At 49.8% G+C, this 21,831-nt stretch overlaps 1 protein-coding gene across 1 annotated transcript in view; it reads right to left on the bottom strand.

The window, feature by feature from the left end:
- Positions 1–766: 766 nt before the first annotated feature.
- The window catches only part of DPYSL5 (dihydropyrimidinase like 5), a 74,078-nt gene continuing 53,013 nt past the window's right edge, over positions 767–21,831 (bottom strand). The window contains exons 6-13 of the mRNA XM_036224395.1: positions 20,361–20,405; positions 18,411–18,486; positions 17,112–17,268; positions 12,831–12,972; positions 11,532–11,674; positions 10,678–10,885; positions 5,724–5,892; positions 767–3,818 (exon numbers count right to left, since the gene is read on the bottom strand). Coding sequence (XP_036080288.1) covers positions 3,733–3,818; positions 5,724–5,892; positions 10,678–10,885; positions 11,532–11,674; positions 12,831–12,972; positions 17,112–17,268; positions 18,411–18,486; positions 20,361–20,405 — 1,026 coding nt within the window. The 3' untranslated portion in view covers positions 767–3,732. The remainder of the gene's footprint in view (positions 3,819–5,723; positions 5,893–10,677; positions 10,886–11,531; positions 11,675–12,830; positions 12,973–17,111; positions 17,269–18,410; positions 18,487–20,360; positions 20,406–21,831) is intronic.

Below are 21,831 nucleotides of genomic sequence, written 5' to 3'. Positions count from 1 at the left end.
TGAGAGCCAACTATTCCCCTAGATCACCTAAAATTTCCTCATTAAGATTTTGTCTTTTGGGGCTAAGAATAAGTACAAGTGACTCATCATACTGAAAGCAACAATTTCACCCAATCTTTCGTGTGAAAATGTTTGATCCGATAATCCCTCCCAACATCTGGCTGAGATCTAGAGAGAAGGCAGAGGAGTTTGATGCAGGTGGATGGGGTTTAGGGGTACAACGGACCAATCCAAAAGGTGAGGTTCTGGGGAGCCAGAGAACAGCCTGAGGATCCTTCAAAGACCATTGGCCTTGGAACAGCCTTTTGTCATGAGGCCATAGTTCCATAAGCTAAGGGTTTTGCTGCGTGAAGAGGGGGATATGGGTTTTCAAAATAATAGCCAAGAGAATAGGCAACAAAGGGTAGGTATGGAAACCCTGTCCCCCGCCTTCCCCGCTTTCATATCTAACGCTTCTCCCTGGTTATCCCTGTTTCAGATAACTCAGCGACCTGTTCTGGGAAATTTGGTGCCATAAACCTTGGTTCTGTTTCCACCAGGAGAGGAGTTATTGGGTCGGGCCCCTGATGATGCCCCCATCTCTCAACTTTTATTTTTTATCTGCAGACTGCTCAGGCTTCCCAGTAAGCTGCCATCTGCCACCCTCCACCCAACATAAGTGAACAACCAAAGCTGTTTTCTTAGCAATGTTAGCTTCGCCTCAGCTGCTGCAGAAGAGGTCCCCCGCCACACCCCTCTTCTTTGAAGAAACACGACTGAGACCAAGTGAGAAGTAGCTACAGTTTAATACAAACCTGCACCAGAACACAATGTGTCGGGCTGTTTTGTTTTGCCTCAAACAGGTGGCCAAAGCACAGGACCATGTTGTCTTGGGGTTGACACAATCTTAGCACCATGACTTTTACAGAGTGAGGAAGTCACTTGGGTGCTGGGGTGTTGGAGGCTCCATCCCGGCCCTAGGCCATGCTTGCTGCCTGGGCAGCTGGAGGGGGTTTGGGTTTCTGCGTGGTTCTGTGGTTTCTGGGTCAATATTGGAAAAGCCCTCATCATGGCATTGGCTTGACAGAGACCTACTGTGGACTCCTAGCACTACACACACGCACACACACACACACACAGTAGCACAATTTTCTGGTAACTTAACCCCACAAACCTAGAGAGCAGCTAAGGCAAGAACAACAGTATTTATTCAGCAAATACAAGACCAGTTTGAGAGCTGCATTCAGTGCAACCAGAGACCCTTTTCATTCCAACCAAGAGCCAGCAGGGCTGGTGATGGAGCGGGCTGTGACTCTGCACAGGGCAAGGAGCGGGTGGTGGGGGCTGACCGTTCATTTGGTTCCTTGAACCTCCTTCTGAAATTCATCCAGAAGCTCCTGGGCAAGGGTGGGGTCTATGTAAGGATCAGGGGTGGATGAAGTGGAAGGCCTACGGTGGACCACTCCAAGATGTGGTCTCCCACAGCCACAGGCCGTGCATCTCTCGGGCGGAGGCACTCAGGGAAGATAAAGCTTTCCTAGCCCAAGCAGGGATGCTGTGCCCATGGGCCACCGCCACTGCTTGGCTCTTTGGCATCTGCCCAAGACCCATGACCCAGCAAGGGCTAAAAGGGGATAAAGATGGACGATGTGCATTGTACCAAGGGGTCAGTGTCCAAGTTTCCCAGGCCCAGATCCCTATCCACTGACCCCATGGCTGCCACCTTCTGTGAGTACCTTTGCTTCCCCTGGGTTACTGTCTCCGTCATCTCAGCCCCTGAGTGAGGAAGATGAGCATGAAGGGACAAATGAGGATGTGGAGGCAGGTCAAACCACATGGCAAACCTCCAACATGGAACTAGTTCTGGCTCAAAGAGTGAATGTGCATTACGAGAAAAATCTATGTGTGCAAAACAAAGCAGAATGCCTACCAGGGGAGTAAGCCTTCTAATTGGTTAAACTCTCGGTGGGATCTCCAAGAGACATCTTCCCGCGCTCCTCCTTTCCACGGCTAGGGTAGACAGCCAAGCTCTTAAGTGTAGTCATGGACGCTTCTGGGGTTAGGTCTAACCTTGCTAGGCCTCATCTTTGAAGTGGTGGTGGTGGTGGTGGTGGGGCGATAATACATGTTCTATTGTTGTGAGGAGCAATTGAGAGCTTGTATATGGAAGTCCTTTGAAAACAAGAAAAGCACAATAGAAAATAGAAAAAGCAGAATAGAAATGTGCCAGGAATGACCACTCGCCCAAGAGTCCAGGAGCCACGTGCAGCCCGGGGTGCTCAAACCGAATGTGCAACGTGAAATCACTTCCCTGGGGGGAGAACAGGGCTTAATGAGGGCAGGTGGCTGGGGTACTTGCCAGCTCACTCAGGGTAGGCGGACATCACCTAGCCTCCAGTGTTTCCATGGAAATCTCCTGAAGCTGCGGAGAAAGGGAGGGCCCTGCTGGACACGGGAAGAGATGGAGGCCACAGTAGGCGAGGGTGTGGTGCTGACCACAGGAGACCACAGTACCCGTGCAGCAGTGTGGGTTCCATAGCCAGGTCCTGCTGGCCTGGTCTCCTTCCCTGGCATCCAGCTAGCCCATCCCCCTAGTCTTGCTCCCCCTCTCTTAGCAGGCATCAGGCCTCTTGCCAATCACACAGGTGGAGCGACTGGGCCTCTGTCCAGCAGGGAGAGTTTACAGAAAGCCAGGTGTTAGTGCTGGGAGTGGCCGGGGCCAGAGATGGGAAAGGCCACCCTGCTCCCCAAAGGTCTCCAGGGCCAGCATCCTGGGCACCCTATCAGAATGTAGGGAACTAGACCAGGAGGGGAATGGATGGGAAGAGGGCTGGGGACAGGGCCTGTGGCAGCCTGGAAGACTCCAGGAGGGGAGAAGGGCCTGTAAGTCCAGCACCCCCCACCCTCCACCCCCTCCGTGCCCTAGGCTGTCTGGTTGGTGTCGAGTGCAGCATCTCCTAAGGTCCACATCTATTCCTGTTTCTATGCTATGCTAGTGACACAAAGCACCGTTATTTTTCACAGGATGCACAAACAAGTCAAACCAAACCACTGCGCAAACCAAACGTGCAAAACAAAATCATGTACACGCGCCTGGCACCAGCCTTGCGCCCCGCCCAGCAGCCCTCCTGGGCCTGGTTCCCAGAGGGTGGAGTGGGGAGAGGAAGAAGCTGGTAAAGGGTGCAGAGTATTCCAACCACACCCACACCCAGGGTGTCCCCACCACGCCCACAGTAGGGGCTAGAGGTGAGTCAGGAAGAACGGGACATCCTGGGCATGGCTGGGCAGCTAACACCTGTCTGACTTGGGGAAACTGACCATGAGGCCTAAGGGGATGGGGAAGGGAGTCCTTTTAAAATACATCTGCTAAAGTGCTCTGGACAACTGGCGGGTCAGCCAGCGGCAGGGCACTAAAGTCTGCGTTTTCCCGAAGCCAGCACGTGGAGGCAGGTGTGAGGAGGGGCCGGGCCGGGCTCTATGCGTTGGGCTCTGTGCATAGTGTGGGCTTCCTGGGCTCCGTGAGGCCAGGGCAGGAAAGGACTGCAGCAGGAGGAACACATCTCAAAGTGCCTGTTAGGGTCGGCTCGAAGCACAGTGAATCACGTGTCAGACATGGGGAGGGCTCCCCGGGTCCCGTGGCCCCTCAGGTGGTGAGCTGCCCAGCCCAGCCTCTGCCACCCCTGCAGCTTCCGCCGGAGGGTGTGCGGGCTGGTGGTAGCGGTGCATCCTCACTTGGGGGGCTGGTCAGTGCCTTTACCAAATGCCGCTTGACCTGCCTCCAGGGGGAGCGAGGATCCGAGCCGAAGCTCGCTTTGGAACATGGTCGTCGATCTGAGAACCTGCAGGGAAGGAAGAAGAGGGTGAGCTGGGTGGCTCTTGCCTGGGCCATGTCAGCTCGGCCACCTCCCCTGGTGGAAGCTCTAAGCCTCTCCGTGTGTATGATCTGCCTTGATCCTCACAACAACTCCATCTCATTTCACAGAAGAGGAAACCGAAGCTCAGGGAAGTTAAGTAACTTGCCTAATGTTACAGTGTTAAGTGGCAGAGCTTGAATTTGAACTCAGGTCTTCCTGATTCAGAGCCTTGAAGAATAACTGCCCTACTACGCACCCTTTACTGCTCCCAAGCCTGGACATACAGTCTCTCGTCCCATATGCAGAGCAGAGATCAGCCTGTTAGCAAGTGGGCCTTTGTACATATGCCTCAGTGAGTAAAATAGAGAAAATGGGAGGGGGCTCCATTGCTTTGGAAAATCCAAGAACTATACTCCAAAGACGATCACATCTTGACATCTCAAGACTTAGTTGGAAAAGGAGGCTTGGTTCCCCAGGGAGTGCAGTCTCCACCTGCCCTATTGAGGACAGACATGGTTTGGGCAGAGGGTAGGCGGGAGGCTGCCTGACGTTTGCTGAGTCTGAGAGTTCTGTCCAGTCTTGCCTCTGCCCAGGGACTTGAGTGGGTGCAGAAGCCAATGGCCAGTGGGGCTCACGGCTCTGGGGCCCTTTTCCTCTGGGTGGGGCTGGCTGCTGCAGCAAGGGCCATGCCCAGGCAGCTGGGAATCCACACCTCCGGGGTGGCCAAGGCCGAGTGCCCACGGCCCCCTTGCTGACTCCCTGAGCTTGTGTCCTGTTGCTGCTGGGAGTGGCAGTGGGACCTCAGGGCGGGGCAGCTGTTATCTCAGTGACGAGATTTGCTCTGAGAGGAAGAAAAGAGTGGTTGAGAGGACCCCTCCGACAGGCTATCAGCGCCTCAGACAGGAGCCAGGAGACTTCCGCCCGGAGCCGCTCCCAGCACACAGCCGGGCACCGAGGACGCCCAGCCTCACCCCTCTGGTATTCCTCTGGTTTCGCCCTCTGCCTCTCAGGTTAGGACCGTTCGTGCGCGAGTTTCATCTCCCCCAGTAAACGCCGCGCTCCGTGCAGGTGGATCTGGATCTCTCTCCTCTCGCTGTTCTGGCCCCGGCACAGCCCCAGCAGAGCAGATGCTGGGTCTGCACCTGGGCGAGGCCTGAGGGCCCCTTTCCGTCGAAACCGCCTGCAGAACCAGCATCGTACGGCCTCTGCTCGTTCTCCATTGACGGTTGCCATTTATGCGACAACGACTCCCCTAACTTTAAATACTGCAGAGCATCTGGGATGCGAGTTGCTGACAATAACGTCCCTGAGCAGACACACCACATATAGTATGTATTTTATTATATGTAATACAATTCCTCAGGGGGTAAAAAAAAAAAAAAAAAGGTGACAGTGGGGTAAATGTGGGCATTCGATGAAGGAAGAAAGAAAATAAGGGAAATACCAGGTCTTTCAGAGAGGCTGGCAAGGAGCAGGTATGGGAGAGGGTAACAGGGGTGCAGGCTTATGTAGCACACAGAGGGTTACGAGCTCGGATCAGCGCTGGGGCACAACCTTTGTGCAGGGCCCTTAAGGTGTTCCAAGGGGCAAAACTATCTGAGCTTAGAAACCATGGGAGACTCTCCCACAGGCCATGGCCTGTTTGAGTGGTGATGAGGGACTGGGAGAGCCCTCCCACTCCCTTAATGAGTGTGTGTGTGTGCACGCGCACATGTGTGTTTAATATAGGACCCAGCGCTCATCACTGGACATGCGAAAGGGGAGGGAGGAGATGAAGTGAAAAGCAGCACAAATCCCCGTGCCTGGGGGCCTCCCGGCCCCTCAGCCCTCCTCCTGCCACCCCACCGTGGTGGAGATGAAGGCGCCAGTCCCAGCGGCCCCTGCTCTTACCGGAGAGGCTGAAGCTGGATTCGTGAAGGTCCCTCATGCCCCCGTGTCGTGTAACGGGCCGGGTAGGAGTGTCTGCGAGTGGTGTGCCCATCTCTTTTTTCCCAGGATGCACGACGACAGCTACATCCCCCAGGTAGGGAGTGCGGTCTACTCCCTTAACCTTTAAGGTCTAGTGAAGGATGGAGAGAAGGAAAAGGGAAAAGACGACACCATCAGTCTTCAGAGCCCAGTCACCACCACCACTGGGGCCTCCTCGATGGCTGACAGGACTCCGGACGCTGCCATTCTGCTCGGGACCCAAATTACTGTACAAAGCCTTCCTAGACCTTGAGCACAAGGAGTGAAGAATTCTTTTCTTGTACCTCCTAAATAGTGCATGTGTGCATACGTGTGCCCGTGCACGTGTGTGCGTACATACATGGGTGCATGCAGAGGACATCCACTGGCTGCCCCTTAATATTGGCTGAATCCTTTCCAAGGCAGCAGGTGGACTTCTGAAATGTTTAACCTGAGAGCAACCCTCACATGGAGCATCATCTCCTCACTTGCCCGGCTCCCAAGAAGCCATGCCTGTCACTGTGATCTGACAACTTTGTGGAATAGAGGCTAAATACAACCAAGATGAGGATGAGTCCTCAGTTGCAATACTAGTTAATTTTGTACTCACAAAGGCAGTAGAGTCGAGCCTATATTCTGCAACCAGACTGCCTAGGTCCTAATTCCAGCTTGGTTACTCGTAAGCTGTGTGACCTTGTACAAGTTACCTAACCTCTCTGTGCCCGTTTCCTTTTCTGTAAAATTAGGATGATAATAGTACCTATTAGTAATTATAGAGTTGTTGTGAGATCAAATTAAAGAATATACGTAAAGCTCTTAGAATCGCTCTGGCACATGGCAAGGGACACCTAAGTACCAGCAGCTATTATTGCAGAGGTCATTTAAGGGTGCTTAATCATATTAAAAAGCACTTCTGTGAGGCGGAGGAAGTGTGTTGGAGTGGATGCATAAGGCCTGAAGGAGCTGCATAGATAATCTCCACCCAAGGCATTTGTCAGGGACAGAACCTCAATCTCCTTGCCGTTTGGATGCTAATTGAAAATCTTGTTGAGAGAAACAATACATGTGATTTCCTGAAGGCTCTTCAATCTACACACTTCTTTGTATTCTATGACAATAGATCTGTAGTTTAGTTCAGTCCTCAGAATGTCAAAACTGGTCTGAAGTGTTTTGGCCTGTGCCAGGTTGCACTTAGGCATCTGGCTTTGGTGGCTGGGGTCCCGGTGGTAAAGGGCACAGGCCCTGGGTGAACACTGCTGAGTGACCATGGCTGGCCACAGCTCCCAGCGGCCCCTTGCTTCCTGGATCTATTTGTGGGGCACTGTACTAGAACTGTCCTTCTCCCCCAGGCCCATGATCTTTAGAGACGGCATATTTATAATAAGATGAGGTTTTCTGGTAGTTTTCTTTTTCCGTATATTTGAATTCTGTTACATAGGGCTGTAACAGAGAACAGGGAATAAAACTGGCTTTTTCTTGGGGGCCTTACATTGTCATATTGTCTTAGGTAAAGGTTTGAATTTATATCAGTCCTGGAAGCCAGTACTCCTCCACTGTGGCTGGTCCAAGGAGTGGTCTGAATTGATCTCTGTCTTACATTTTTGTGAGGACGGCTTTTAGAAGGACTTGAAATACTTTCTCTGACCTTTCTTGACCCTATTTCCCGGCTAAATTATCTTTTTTTCGGGAAGGCCACTTAACCATTGTCAGATTTTTTCAAGCTGAGATAAAGTTCACAGACCATAAAATTCATCATTTTAAAGTATACAGTTCAGTGGTGTTTAGTACATTCACAATGTCGTGCCACCATCTCCACTATCTGATTCCAAAACATTTTCATCACTCTCCAAAAGGAAACCCATGCCCTTCTGCAGTCACCCCCATTCTCCCCTTCCCACGGCCCTAAGCAACCACTAATCCTTTTTCTGTCTGTGGATTTGCTTCTTCTGGACATTTCATATTCTTAGAATCATATACTATGTGGTCCTTTATGATGACTCTTTCACTTAGCATGTTTTTAAGGTTCATTTATTTGGATGAAGCATATATTAGTACTCTATTTCCTTTTACGGATGAATAATATTCCATTGAATGGATATATCACATTTTGTTTATCCAACAGTTGATAGATATTTGGGATGTTTCCACTCCTTGGCCTTTATGAATAATGCTGCTACGAACATTCATATACAAGCTTTTGTTTAGACGCACATTTTCGCTTCTCTTCAGGGTATACCTGTGAGCGGAATTGCTGGGTCGTTTGGTAACCAACGTTTTGGGAACTGCCTGTTCTCCAAAGTAGCTGCACCATTTTACATTCCTTTCAGCAACGAAGGAGGGTCTCAATTTCTCCACATCCTCCCCAACATGTTATTTTCCATTTTCTTTTTGAAAATTATAGGCACCCTTTGTCAGATACTCTTGTGTGTAAATGTATCGCTCTTATAGCTCTTTCTGGAACATCCTCCAGAGGCAGGGCTGAGGTCTCCTGCCATCATCCATATCTGGGAAGCGTGCTGGAGACAGGACCTTTTGTTTGCCTGAGACCCTGAGTTTTCTTTGGATTGAACACTGTGATAACTAAAGTCATGCTTTCTGCAGGTAGTCCAAGTCCACTTCCCACATCAGACCTGGCTTTGGATTTCTCTGTTTATTGGCCTTTATTGGGAGAGAAGGATCTTTAGTTATTCTGCGAGCTCTGGGCCCTCATCCGTGGAAGGCTTGCCTGCAGACTTGATCTTTTGGTGTTAACATGCTGTTTACTCTTATGCTTTTGATAATTGTTTTCAAATATCAGTTCAGGCACCTTTACTTCATTAAGACTGGGAAGGACCCAAATAATGGCAGTAGCCTGAGAATCAGGAAGAACTCAGTGGTCACAGACATGCTCACACTTCCCTCTTGTGCCTTTGGGAACTCAGGATTCCCTGTTTGCCTGCTCACTTAAAATGCTACCTGGAAATCAAAGATGGATAATGGAAACCAGCATTATCCAACTCTAGCATTCCCCTTGTTCCATCATACACTCCCTTCTCAGCTCAGGAGAGCTGCACCAGTTTGTGAAAGAAAGTTGTGGTTCTTGTGAATGAACTTGTAGCAGAGGGGCTCCACTGAGGACCGGGCTCAGGGTGAAATGAAATCTTGGTTAGGGGACTTGGAGAATGAATGAAGGCCAACCTGCCCACCATCCCACCTGATGGAACCTTCCTTCCTTCTAGTCCTTGGGTCATCCCAGGGCTGGGGCTCACAGGCCAGCAAGAACGACAGGTATTCAGAGAACAGTTGGGGAGGGCAAAGGTTAAAGCAGCTACTCCTGAAAGCTTTTGGGTGGTTCCAAGAGGGAATAAGGGTGGGGACAGGAGGGGAGGCCTGAGAAACTGAGTAAAGGAGCTTGGATTTTACATAAAGGATTAGAGAACTAAGATTATAAGAAAGTTTGGATGAAGTAGAGGTCATGTGACCACGTGATAGTAAGTGTGCCAAGCCAGAGACAGCTCTTAAAAGGCCTATCCTTGAGATATTATTAAGCAGATTTCTAGAGCTCAGTAATATGGCATCCGAGTCTATATTCAGTCAAGGTCCTTTAAATCTCTGGTCCCCTGTTGGAAGCTGGAGCTGGCTGGTCATGCCTGGAGAGCATGGGACCTAGGAAGGGGATGCCGATACTGGCTGAGTGATCACAATACAGGGGTGGGGCGGGGATGGAGTGGTCACCTGGAAGGGGCGCAAAAACGTTCCCCTCCCCCACAAACACTGAGCTGTTACTTTGGGGCCCTGGCTAAAATGCACAGACCGTTTTACTGGGTCTCCCTCCCTGGACAGTGAAGCAGCTGGTTAGGCCAGACGTCACTGTTTTCCTGATTCACACATTCACTGCTACTACCTCCAGCACACTGCGGTGTCTAGAGGACTGGCATATACTGGACAAAAGGAATAAGCCAAGAGGACACAGGAGAAGCCAAGTGAGGAAATTAATAAGAAACTTTAAAAAAAGGGATTGAGAACTCTTAAGTGTGCCGTGATTACACCATCTCAGAGCCTGGGCAAGGAGAGAGCTGTTAGACCCAGTGAGGCCTGGGACCCCTAGGCCCTCAGGTGTGATATATCTAAGGATGCTCACCCTTTCTAGATAGTATCTGGAAACAGCCAGGCAGGAACATTTTGAGGCCACAACAATATTGCTTTAGGCCAGAGAAAGGGCGGGGAAACAGCAAGATGTTTTCAGCTATTGGTTTGTCAGATTTGTTCTTTTTGATGACTAGGGAGCTTCAGCCAGGGGCCAGGGCTGCAGTTCCCAGCACCTGGAGCTGTCAATAAGGATTCAGGCCAGATTCTCTAGGGCGGCTCTCAAAGATGAGGCTGGAATCAATCCCCAATGCAATGAGGGCACAGCGAGCCTTTTTTTGGGTGAATATGTCCACCAGAGGGTAGGAGCCCCTGGGGATGAGGTAGAGCGCTCAGTTTTAATGAACACCCAAGGTTCTTATGGAATCCAAGGACTGGGTGCAACCATGAGATATGAACTATTCCAGACCTGGCTTGACTACTTCAGTGTTGGGGAGCCCAGACTCAGAAAGCCCACCCAGCCAACTGCCGCCACAGGAAGGGGGTGGGTCTCATAGAAAGAGCAACTCCAGGCACAAATGGTAGCCCAGGCCAAATCAGGAGTCCCTTGCCCTTAGGGAATGGCAAGAATCCCTATGACACTTCACAATATTCCTGAGCTCCAGGGGAACTGAAGACCCTTCCCAATACGTTTTACTTTGCTACAGGGGCTTCTTTCCTACTATTTCTTGTTCCCAAATGACCATTCCAGGCAAAAGGATTCAGTGGGAAAACAGCGAGAACATCACTGAAATCTACAGCAGTCACACATCTTCTCTCTCCTTCACCTTACCTTTTCTCTCTGGACCAGCTTCTTGTAAACGGTGTCTGGGAAGGACCTCAGGGGACAGAACTTGCCGGTGCCCTCGGCGCACATGAAGACACCATTCTCATACACGACCCGCCCCCGGCTGATGGTAACCAGCGGCACGCCATGACAGCGCATGTTCTCGTACAGGTTGAAGTCTCCTCCCTGAACCTGGGTGCTGGCCGAGATGGTCCTGGTGGGGAGAGGTACAGATGCCACAGCTCAGTGGAAGGGAAGATGCTCAGTGAGAAAGGAAGAAGCTCAGTGGGAAGGGATGATGTTCAGAGGGAAGGGGTGATGTTCAGTGAGAAGGGATGATGCTCAGCAAGAATAAATGATGCTCAGTGGGAAGGGATGATCCCCAAAGACCGGTTACTGTGGCCTGAATTGTGTCCCCCCAAATTTATATGTTGAAGTCCTCACTTTTAATATCGGAATGTGCCTGTATTTGGAGACAAGGCCTTCAAAGAGCTAATTTAAGTAAAATGAGGCCATATGAGTGGACCTTCATCCAAATTTGACCGGTGACCTTATCCAAAACAGAAATAAGAACTCTAGGCTAAGGCGCTTCTTGGGGCTGTGAGTCAAATCAAATGAGATAACTGGGTGAAGCAGCTCTGAAACACTGTGAGGTGCTGGGCAGACGGAGCTATTCACTGTTGCGTTCCCAGGGCCTGGACTGTGGGAGGCCCTCAAATATTTGTAGAGTTGAACACACGTCAGGGTCATACTTCTCTATGCTAGAAGTAGTGCACAGATGATATGCTTTTGGAGTTCTGTAATGCAAGTTCCTTAAAACCCCAAGCCCCCTAGCCCTGGAGACTAGCAGCAGGTTTTACTTTGTGGCCTCTGGGTCCCACACCACCACGTCGGCATCGGCCCCCGGGATGATGCGGCCCTTGCGGGGATACAGGTTGAGAATCTTCGCTGCGTTGGAACTGGTGATGGCCACAAAACGGTTCTCATCCATCTTTCCTCCGACCTGAAACATTGCAGAAGTGTCAAGTTCAAATAGGCTGTGCATGGATGCCTCTAACCCCCGGTCACCCTTGACCCTGGCCTGTGGCCTTTTATTTGGTCAGAACAATGGTGTTGAGGTGGATGATGATGTGGGTACCATTTCAGATGAGCCAACCTGCTTGGCTTGGTTGCAGGTGCTTCCAGGTGCTCAACAACAGTGAGTGGGCCCTCATTCCAAACGGCTGCCTACCTGGTGGAAGTCTACCTCCTGAGTGTAAAACCAGCTCTGCTCATATAGATGAGTCAAGAGATGCCCTCATCCACAGAGGGACATGTATCCTGTGCTTGGGAAAAGTATCTTACTGCCCTACCCACCTATCCACCCAAGAGGGCACAGTGAACACTCTTTTAAGAGAATTCCTGAGCCATCTGTGGCTCAGTCTTGAGGACACCAAATAAATGCTGCATTTAATCTGTGATAGGTTAAGACTAAAAATAAGTATTCTTTATGGGGAGAACAGGTGGTATTCAAATGAGGCCCCAGTCCCTAACTTTATTGGAAAATAATTGGACAAAATATATCAAAAGCCTTAAAAATGTTCAATCCTTTGGTCCAGATACCAACTTCTAGGAATCTGTCTTCAGGAAATAATTAGAAATATTGACACCCATACTCATGGACAAAGAGGTTCTCTGCAGCATTATTTGTAAGTAAAAATTTGAAACAGCTGAAAATTCCAAACATCAGGGAAATATTAACTGAAGTTTGATACTTCCATTGGAGGAAATATTATTTAGCCATTAAAAAATGTTTTTAAAGAATTTTTACTGATACGGGAAGATACTAAGATATTTGGATATACAAAAAAAAAAAAAAAGAGGAAAAACCAGTTATTAAAATAATGTATAAGACATGCATAGAACTAGAAAGAAACATACCAAAATATTAATAGTTTAATTTCTCGGTAGGGAATCATGGAGATTTTTTTTTTCCCTAATACTTTTCCGTAGTTTCCAAATTTCTGTACTGGGCCTTATTACATTTCTGATGGGGGATGGAGTGGGGAGATATATTTGGTTTTGTTTTTGAGTGAAACAAGGAGCTGTAGTTGACCCAAACCTCCTAAGGGTGAAAACTTCCTAGCACCAGGGCAGGGCAGGGCCCCCCGAGAACATACCACTCCTCTCTCCCAGACGACGCTCATGCGGTCCTGTACGCCGCTCACTCCGTGCGGGATCTTGGTGAAGTCCTCCTTGCCCATAGCTTTCTGCTTTGTGGTGAAAGGCCGATGATCTGATGCCACAATGTTCAGAGTATCACTGGGAAGACAGAAGGACATGACCAGTAAAGCGAAGGAGGCCAGAGTCCCAGAGGCTGGTGACAGGTACAGGGAAAAAGCCGTTGCTTAAAAACCAGGCAAAGCTGATTTCGGTCTTAGTTCTGCCACTTAATAGCTGTATGACCTTTGATGAGCTATTGTGAGAACCTCAGTTTACTTATCTGCAGAATGGGATTATGTGCTGAACATGGCACAGACTCTCAGTGTCACAGGAGTCGGAGAGAGTCTTTAGGATGTTGACTTTTAAGAGTCAAGATAGTGGGTGGAGAAAAATTGAACTTAAGAGTTTAGCTAAAGTGAAAGGGTGGAGGTAGTTTTACTACCGTGGAACCGAACGCAAACTCCCTCTCATCCCCCTCAACCCCCACTAGTCCCTCTTAGCAATGAGCATGTTGCCAAAGGGGTGAAACACAAGTTCAATGTTAAGCTTTGCAAATAACTTGGAGCCACAGCCTTCACTGGATGTGGGGGCTCTAATGCTCCAGAAGGGGAAGGAAGGACAAGACAGAAGTCTGTCATAATAAACCAGCAATGGTATGCAGGTCAACTGGTCCATCGCCACTGCCACCCATGACGGTCATCCTCAGATGGTGAGAGGCCAGCCTCCATGCCAGGCTGCAGGTGGCTTAGGCAGGGCTGTGCTCTCGAGGGGCTCCTGGGATAGCAAAGAACTCAGGGCAGAGACTTACAACAGTGAGAGTGTGTATGTACGTGGTGCCCGACCCTCTGCCTAATGAGAGGCGGACAGCCGGCCCATGTTCCTGTTGGCCTCAAGAATAGTGAGAGGCAAAGGAGAGAGAATGCCCATATCATTCAGGCCAGGAGCTCGGGAGGAAACACCCTAGGCAGGCAGGGAGGGGCCTGGCTGGTGCATGGGGACATGTGGGAGAAGGAGACAACCGCTGGGACCACACACTGGGGGGCCTGAGAATCTAATTCACTTTGTAGGAGGCACCGAAGCCTTGTGAGTGCACGTGGGCCGTCTACAATGCCCGCTTCAGAAGAGGAATCTGGGAGCAGAGGCATTGTCTGGCTTGGTGAGGAGGCATGTTCCTCAGGCTCCCAGCCGTTCCAGGTCCGGCTGCATAGAGGGCTGTCTCCACTGAGGGCCTGGCAGGCCTCCTCAATCACAGCTCTTACCAAACGACAGATAACCTTGGCCAAATTCATGGTGAGATGACTTAGTTCTTCCTGTGGCATGGGCGGGTATCTCCCTGGGCCAAGGACACTGCTCTGGGCCCCTTTGAAGCCTGTGGGAAAGACTTATCCACAGAGCAGAGGGTTTGTGCTAAGACGTCCAAGGCCTGCAGAACCCACCAGAGATGAGCGGAACCTTTAGAGTTTCACTTTCTCCTCCAGACACCCAGGCAGGGCTCGGATCAGAAGAGGTGCACGTCAGAGTCATGGGCCGAGGGTCAGGGACCTCAGAGGAAACTCCTCAACTCCCATTCTTTAACCAACAAGTCTTACTGAGCACCCACCTTTCTAAACACGGTCCTACACAGTAGGTGGCCCCTGGGCAGGTGTGAAGGGCCGCAGTGACATTCCAGAAGGGCCGGTGGGTCTCCCCGTGCTGCCTTGAATCTGGGAGGTATGAAACACCCATTCCTACTCTTTCAAGTTTAAAACACGATCAGCTTCGCTAATAGTTAAAAATTTTACTGGTTCGAATGAAAAAAAAAAAAATTCTGGTCCCTTAAGAAGTCAGATAGCGAATAAAGGACAAATACATCTACGGATTGCGCTTTTTACCCTGATCTAACCTAAGAAATCATGCCCTAGAGCAGATTGTTATGAAGCAGCTTATATTTTCTTACAGGAATGTGACAACTGGCGTCTGGGTTTTCTGTCAAGTGTTTTGCATATTATCAAGCACCACCAACAGTGTGTCATAAGAGCAAAATTGCAGTAATCATAAATTCCATAAATAACTAAAATGGTAAAACTATGCTCCAAATTCTCTAAAACTGCACATATTTACCATATGCACTGATTAAAAAAAGGAATTAAACTATTCTCATAATACTTCACATAAAATTAAAATTCTATTTAAATAACTTAAACGAATTTGACAAAATAGGCTAGATATAAAAAACTTAAATTATTCAATTAATAACACTGCCCCCCACCCCCCACCTATTTGGATTTGTGTGGGTTTGGCACTGTACTTTGGGTGGGTTTGAGCATTTTTGTTCTTTCAGCAAATTTGCTTGTTGCAAGCACAGGTATTTCAAATGATTCTTTGACCTTGAAAGCAAGCCCAAATTAGTATAGTGGAGCCTTGACACTTACTTGTTTTTGTTGTGTTGATAATAATAGTTTTTTCCCAATGAAAAGCATTTTTAAAAGTAACAGCTGATCTAGTATTTCTCTCTTCATCCTTCCTCTCTCAGTTTATTTAAATCTGTTTAAAAATTGCTGCTGCTCAGTATCACAGCAAAACTATGGGACGGAATATAATTTCTGCCACTGTGCCACCTCCACCTCTGGGGGCCACGGTCACCCGGGGACCCTACTGACTGTATTCCACCTGTATTTGGAAAGCCTCTGCATCCGCACTGTTCTTTAGGTTGTGAACACAGCAGGACGCGGAGCAGGAATTTTCCAGTTGACAGCCAGGACTGAAAACTAAAGACACGGATAAAACAAGTGCCCCAGTATCTAAAGACAGCCACCTTCAGGTGGGGCTGGTCACTCCCCTCAACTCCCTCACCATCACCCTAGAAGAGGCGTCTCACCACGCCCTGGGGTTAGGGGGGGTGGGGGAGCCTGAAGTAAGTGTTGTCAGAATGGAGAGTCCTGTAGTCCTCCCCGCTTCCTTTTTCATTCTCCCCGCACCAGTCTACCCCAAAGTCACAGAGGGGACATTTCAGAAAGTTCACTTGTGGAGCTCAGAGATGATAGCCGTAGGCATCTGCCTAGGAGGTGGACTAGTGGGCCTGCCGCTGAGCCTCTGGGTGAGGACAGCCAGGGGCTGGGGGTGAAAGCTGCGTGGGCTTCCTCTGGGCCCCAGACACTGCAGAAAGTGGCCAGGCTTAAATTGCCTTGCTGGAGTCCTCGCTCACAGGGACACTGCTAGTTTTGGACGTTGGGAAGGAGCAGGTAGAAGAGATCAGGCTGGACTCCATTTCCTACATCAGGGAACCATATGAGGGCAGCACAGAGAGCCCATACCACACCTGCGCCCTGCATGAGGAGGGCCCCAAAGGCCGGTTACTTTTAGTCTCTTCCCTTCCCCACCCCCAGCTCAAGGATGGGGGTGGGGAGAGATTAGGAATAAAGGGGTGGGGTGATCCTTCGCCATACGCAAGCACGCATCCGTACTCCTACATTAGTTCTTGCTGCTTCTCAGGCTGGCTTTTAAGCTGAACTGGACTTTAATAGCCAAAAGGGAAGAGAAAGCAATGAATGACCTGTAACCGAAATGTGAGAGCAAAGAAAGAAGTTGCGAGTGGTTATATTGGGACAAAACAAAATCTTTTCATGTTTGTTTCCCGCCAGATCCAGACTGTTCGTTAAATCATTTCCTTTAGATTTGGATCAAATGGTAAAAAAGAGCAGCGTGAGAAAAAGAGAAGCTAGAGAAAAGGAGGCCTGGAAGGAGAGTATGAAGAGAAAGAGGGAGAAGGTGCAGAGGAAAAGGGAAAAAGGGGAAAGGAAGGAGAAACGGGAGAGAGGTACACACGAGCAGAGAAAACCACACGCGAAACAATAAGTCGAGGGAGAGGTAAAGGAGAAGAGCTAGAAAGGGCCGCATATGTTCTAGGATAAGTCAGATGCCACATCGAAACCTCTCGTCTTTCGTGTAAGATATCAATGTCCTTTGAAATTCTGAATAACCACTGTTCGTAGTTTTATATATGCTCTTTACTCGTACACCACAGAAGTTCTCATTCTAAATTAAGTGGTCATAAGGGGCCCAATGGGATGACGATTATCTGATGGGCTCTGAAGGAGGTAACAAAAGCAAAATTATCCTTCCAGCACAAAGAAATCAAAACTTAGGTAAGATTTAGGGCCTCTACATCACCTTAAGGACCCACGAGTTCAAGGAACGGCACGCATTATGAGTTAATGATGTGCCATGCGGCCGCAGCGGTCCTGGTTGAAATGTCTTACTTGGCCAGCAGGCTCATGAGGTAGGTTGAGGTGTTGGTGTCCAGTCTCAGGGGAGGCACCGTGACATAGGCGGCTGCGTGGGACCAGTCCTGGTGGTAGTAGTGTAAGCCTGTCAGCGTGGCATGGGCAGTGGTGGTCTCGGCCAGCACGACCTTCCCTGGAAGAAGAAGGGTCAAGCCATAACTAGGAAGACAGCGAACCCGAGAGATCATTGATCTGAGCCTCTCATCTGATAGGCGATGGAGGTAAATAAAGTTAGAGAGAGGAAGGGACTTGCCCAAGCTCACTCGGGTGTTTGAGATCACAGCTGGGTTCAAGGCCGGAGCGCTCCCTATCCCCATGCTGACTCCAGGCGAGGAGAATCGAAGCACAAGGGCGCCGAGGCAAGGCAGCGCCAAGTGGCGCATCAAGGAGCATGGTTTGGATGGTGCTGCAGGGCGTTGATGGGAGGACGGAGGGCTGTGAATGCCATGCTAGGTGGGCCGTCAGACTGTTTTCTGAGCAGGCAGGTACTCTGAGCACCTTTAGCAGAGTTGCTGGGAGTGAGATCTGTACCAGGGGCTGGAGGGCAGGGACATGGAGGTGAGATCCAGTGAGGAGGCTGGGACCACACTGCAGGTGAGGCGCCCAAGGGGCTCCCCCCAGTGGAGAGGCAGGATCTAGAGGGCAGTATGGTGGGAAGGCCGGAAGCCCTTGCTGGTGATTTATATTCTCAGGTTTGTGACCGTGACTTTGTTTCTCTTGTTACTGGGATCTCACTGGCACCCTGAGCCAGGCTGCGACTATAAGTACAAAGCCTCCAGGTGTTGCCAGGTGCTCAGCCGCAGTAGACACACAGGTGCCCAGGACTTGTACATAAGGTTCCAGATGGTTGTAAGGGCAGTTAGGTCCACAAACTGTTATTTCCCCAGGGACTTCCCATGAAGTCCAATGAAATGTCCATTGGAACTGGTCCAGGATTTCATGTCGGTTGCCAAGGCAACCACTAGTAAAACCCAAGAGGCCAAAAAAGATGTCAATTAATGAGTCAACTGAAAACTTGAAACATTTGGCCAAATCCAGGAGAGGTGACAGACATTTTTGTAAAGCTGTTATGCATACAAGTGTGCAGAGGAAAACACTGGTTCTAGTGGACCGAATCCGGGCTGGTGCAGTGTGCTTCTAGGGGGACGAGAGAAGGGGAAGGGCAGGCTCACGGCTGGGCCTCAGGAGCCGGGGCCAGGGTGCACGAGGAGCTAGTGGGCCCCTCGGGCTCCAACCCCATCACACGGCCCCATCCATCCCAGCCCACGGACTTACCTTGCATCTTAGCAGCTGCGATAACGTCGCCGGCCGAGATGCTGGACACGTTGACCAGATAGATGGGACAGTGAGTCTAAACACGGAAGCGCGGCAGCAAGACGAGAGCATCAGTCTCTTAAACCCAACGTGCGCCAACATAACCCTGGCCAGATTGATCCTGGCCCCAGCACCTCTCCCTGTGTCGCTCGGCCCCACCCACAGGGTGACGATCTTCCGCTGGGGGTACAGGACTGGCAGCCGAAACACAAGCTTCAGGGGAACTGTGTGAAGCCAGGGGGTGGCAAGCAGCACCCGGCACCAGAGCCCAACAGCGGCCAGATGTCAAGAGCTAAACCTCATGTACATTTTCTACCACCTGACTAAAGGCTGTTTATAATTTAAAACAAGGGACTATTTTAATTTCCTGTTCATGAACATAAGGCCTTAGAGATAGTTCGTATATCATATCCCATATCTAAAATCACGATGCCTGCCATCTGAGGGCTGCTTTATCTGTAGACAGCAAAAAAATACAAGGGGTTCAGGGTTCAGACTCTATACCAGACAGGACCGGTCTTACAAATGGACACCTGGATTGTAATGCCGATTAGCTTTTCCTCTGCCGAGCTGTGCGGCCATGCTCTGTGGCTTCACTTCTCTGGGCATATGTTGCAGCTAAAAACCAGGAGTCGCCCTTTTGTTGTTCAGATCCTTCCTTATTCTGGGGCGAGTTTCCATTAGGAGGTAATTGATAACACAACAATTCTTATGACAGCAAAACAATGTCCTTGTCCAGCCCCTAGACTTAGACACTGTTAGTGGGAAACTGTGTTCCCAACTGTTTTTCTGATGCCTCCCTTGCTTATCAAATTAGGAGTGCCCAGGGTTCAGGAGCTGGCCTGACGTTTGACGTGCTTGGCACAAATTTACTGACTAATTCTGAGACTAGCTGGACCTCCAGCCTCTCCATTTTCCCCTGGCATTCCTAACACCACACCTTCGCCCGGGTCTTTCCAGAGCTCCTAACACCACATCTTCATGCTTATGTCTTTAGAGGTCCTTAGGGGTAGCCCCGGTCTTTCCAGAGCAAAGCTTCTCAAGTGTTAAAGCCCTTAGAATCATTGGTGCGTCTGTTAAAAGACAGATTGCTGGGGGCATCACCCTCTTTCTGATTTAATAGGTCTGTAGGAGCCCAAGAATTTGCATTTCTATGTTCCTATTTCTAACAATGGATGCTAATGCTGCTGGTTCAGGGACCACACTTAGAAAACCAGTGTTCTGAAGAGGTACTTCAGATTATCTAAGCAAATCAAACTCTTTAATGTCAGAAGAAGAAATGACCTTCGTACAGGGCTCTGACGTTTGTAAAGTGCTTCTCCTTCCGTGACTCCTTTGATTCTCACAACTGCCCTGTGAGAAGTGAGTGATATTATCATTCCAACTGGAGGTAATAAACTAGTGTATCGGAGCAGGCGAGTGACTTGCATATGATCAAAAGCTCATATTCAATAAAGTCCCCACATCTCTTGCTCATTCCCACCGCCACATGCATCAGTGCCCCCTGACCCGGACGAGGATTTACCCCGAATCACACCAAGGAAAAATCATGAATGGCCCAGAGGCAGAGGTTTAAACCAAGATTCTCCAAGCACGGTTTTTACTATTCCCCTACAAGATGCAGATTCCAGCTGCGGCGAGGCTCAGTGGCGCCCCACCTTGCCCTGCCTCCCTTGGGAGACTTTTCTATTTGAGCACTGAAGCCAGGCTAAGTGGGGGTGGAACGGAGAGCTGGTGGCAAGGAGGACCCCCACCCAGTCTGTGGAAATAACAACATTCACTCAGCAAACAGTTTGGGGGTCCTGTGAGCCAGGCATGATGCTGGCACACTGAGAAGAATGGGATTCTGTATGGGATGGCTTCTGATCCCAGATTTGAGACTGGGATTAGGGTGAGCTGGGGTCTACTTACCCTGTTTGCAATGGTGATAACTCGGTGAGTGGCTTCAGCTTCCAGCTGTTAGAAACAAAAGACAGGAAGAAAACAAGCTTCACCATCTCCCCCAAACCCATATCTGCCTGACAGCCCACCCTGTAGCACGTGTTGGAATATCTGACATGGGGCCAAGTGTACCCACAGGGCTGGCTCAGGGCAAGCCCTGGGCAGGGCACCAAGCTCTAACTGCCTCTGCTCACCCCCAGAGAACCCTAGGACTTACTATAGCGGGCACATCCTTGCCTGATGCTTCTCGGGGTTTAATTAAAAAGCAATAAAACAAAAGCAAATGAAAACCTGGAGTCACAGCTCTCTCTGTTTTCTGGTGTATTCTCTCCACAGCTACCTTGGCACTGTAGCAAAGGAGCGATACTGACTGATATCGAGCTGGAAATTAGCCTAGATTAGGGTTTCTGAAGCTCAGTACTATTGACATTTTGGGTTGGTTAGTTCTTCGTGGTGGGAGGCTGTCTGAGCATTGGAGAATCGTTAGCAGCATCCCTCACCTCTACCCACTAGATGCCAGTAGTACCTCACCCCTCAGCTGAGACAACCGAAACTATCCCAAGACATTGTCAAGTGTCTCTTGGGGAGCAACATTTCCCCTGGCGTAGACCCAGGACTCCCTCACTCTTAACCAACAGATGATGACGGTGATAACTGTTGCTATTTCTACTGCTAGAGTCAAAGCCTTGCTCTTCCCCTCATGCAGCTCAACAAAGCGCAGTCCTGTACCCTCCCCCTGTTCTCACAGACACAGCATTTACTTTGTTTGCTGTATCCGGTGCATTGTTCTCCACCAATTCTTACGTGCCATAAGAGGAACTATATCCAAGGGCTCTGACGGACAGGGGAAGAGGTAAGGTGGGACCATGGCTGGCTCATTACGGGCCAGCCTGGCTCCTGGTGATGGCCGTACCATCACGCACTGTCTCCAGCTGCACATCCCTCAAGGCCTCCCCATCAATCAATCCCTCCTGGACACCCAGCCACCACTCTGCATTTAAGCTTTTGAAGAAATGGAAAACAGCTTTCCCCTCACGAATGGCAGAGGATGTCTGAACAGGGTCAAAGGGCAAGATTGCATTATCCGTCTAATGTGGTCCCTCGAGGGAAGAGTTCTTTAGCAGGAAACTCAGGCTATTTGTATCAACGTCCTGCAAAACTGTGCAAGGATAAAACCAGGGGGCAGAAGGAGAGCAGGGCTCTCAGTTATCGTCTCAGTGAGTAATAAGGTAACACGGGGGAAAGACCATGGACACGTAGGTGTCTCTGGTTTTTGGTGGGAAAGGCCCGAAGTCTTCCTCAGATGCTCAAAGGGGTCTCATCCCCAAATGCTGGGCCACTGGCTTATAGTCTGGAACTTCTCCTAACATCTGAAGAAACACATCTTTTGGTTTATCTTTTCTGTCCTGATTCAGTTGAGAGTAAAGCAACCCCTGGTGTG

This window comes from Rousettus aegyptiacus, unplaced genomic scaffold (assembly GCF_014176215.1).
Source record: "Rousettus aegyptiacus isolate mRouAeg1 unplaced genomic scaffold, mRouAeg1.p scaffold_m13_p_7, whole genome shotgun sequence".
NCBI lineage: Eukaryota > Metazoa > Chordata > Mammalia > Chiroptera > Pteropodidae > Rousettus > Rousettus aegyptiacus.
This window is presented reverse-complemented; position numbering and strand designations above follow the sequence as displayed.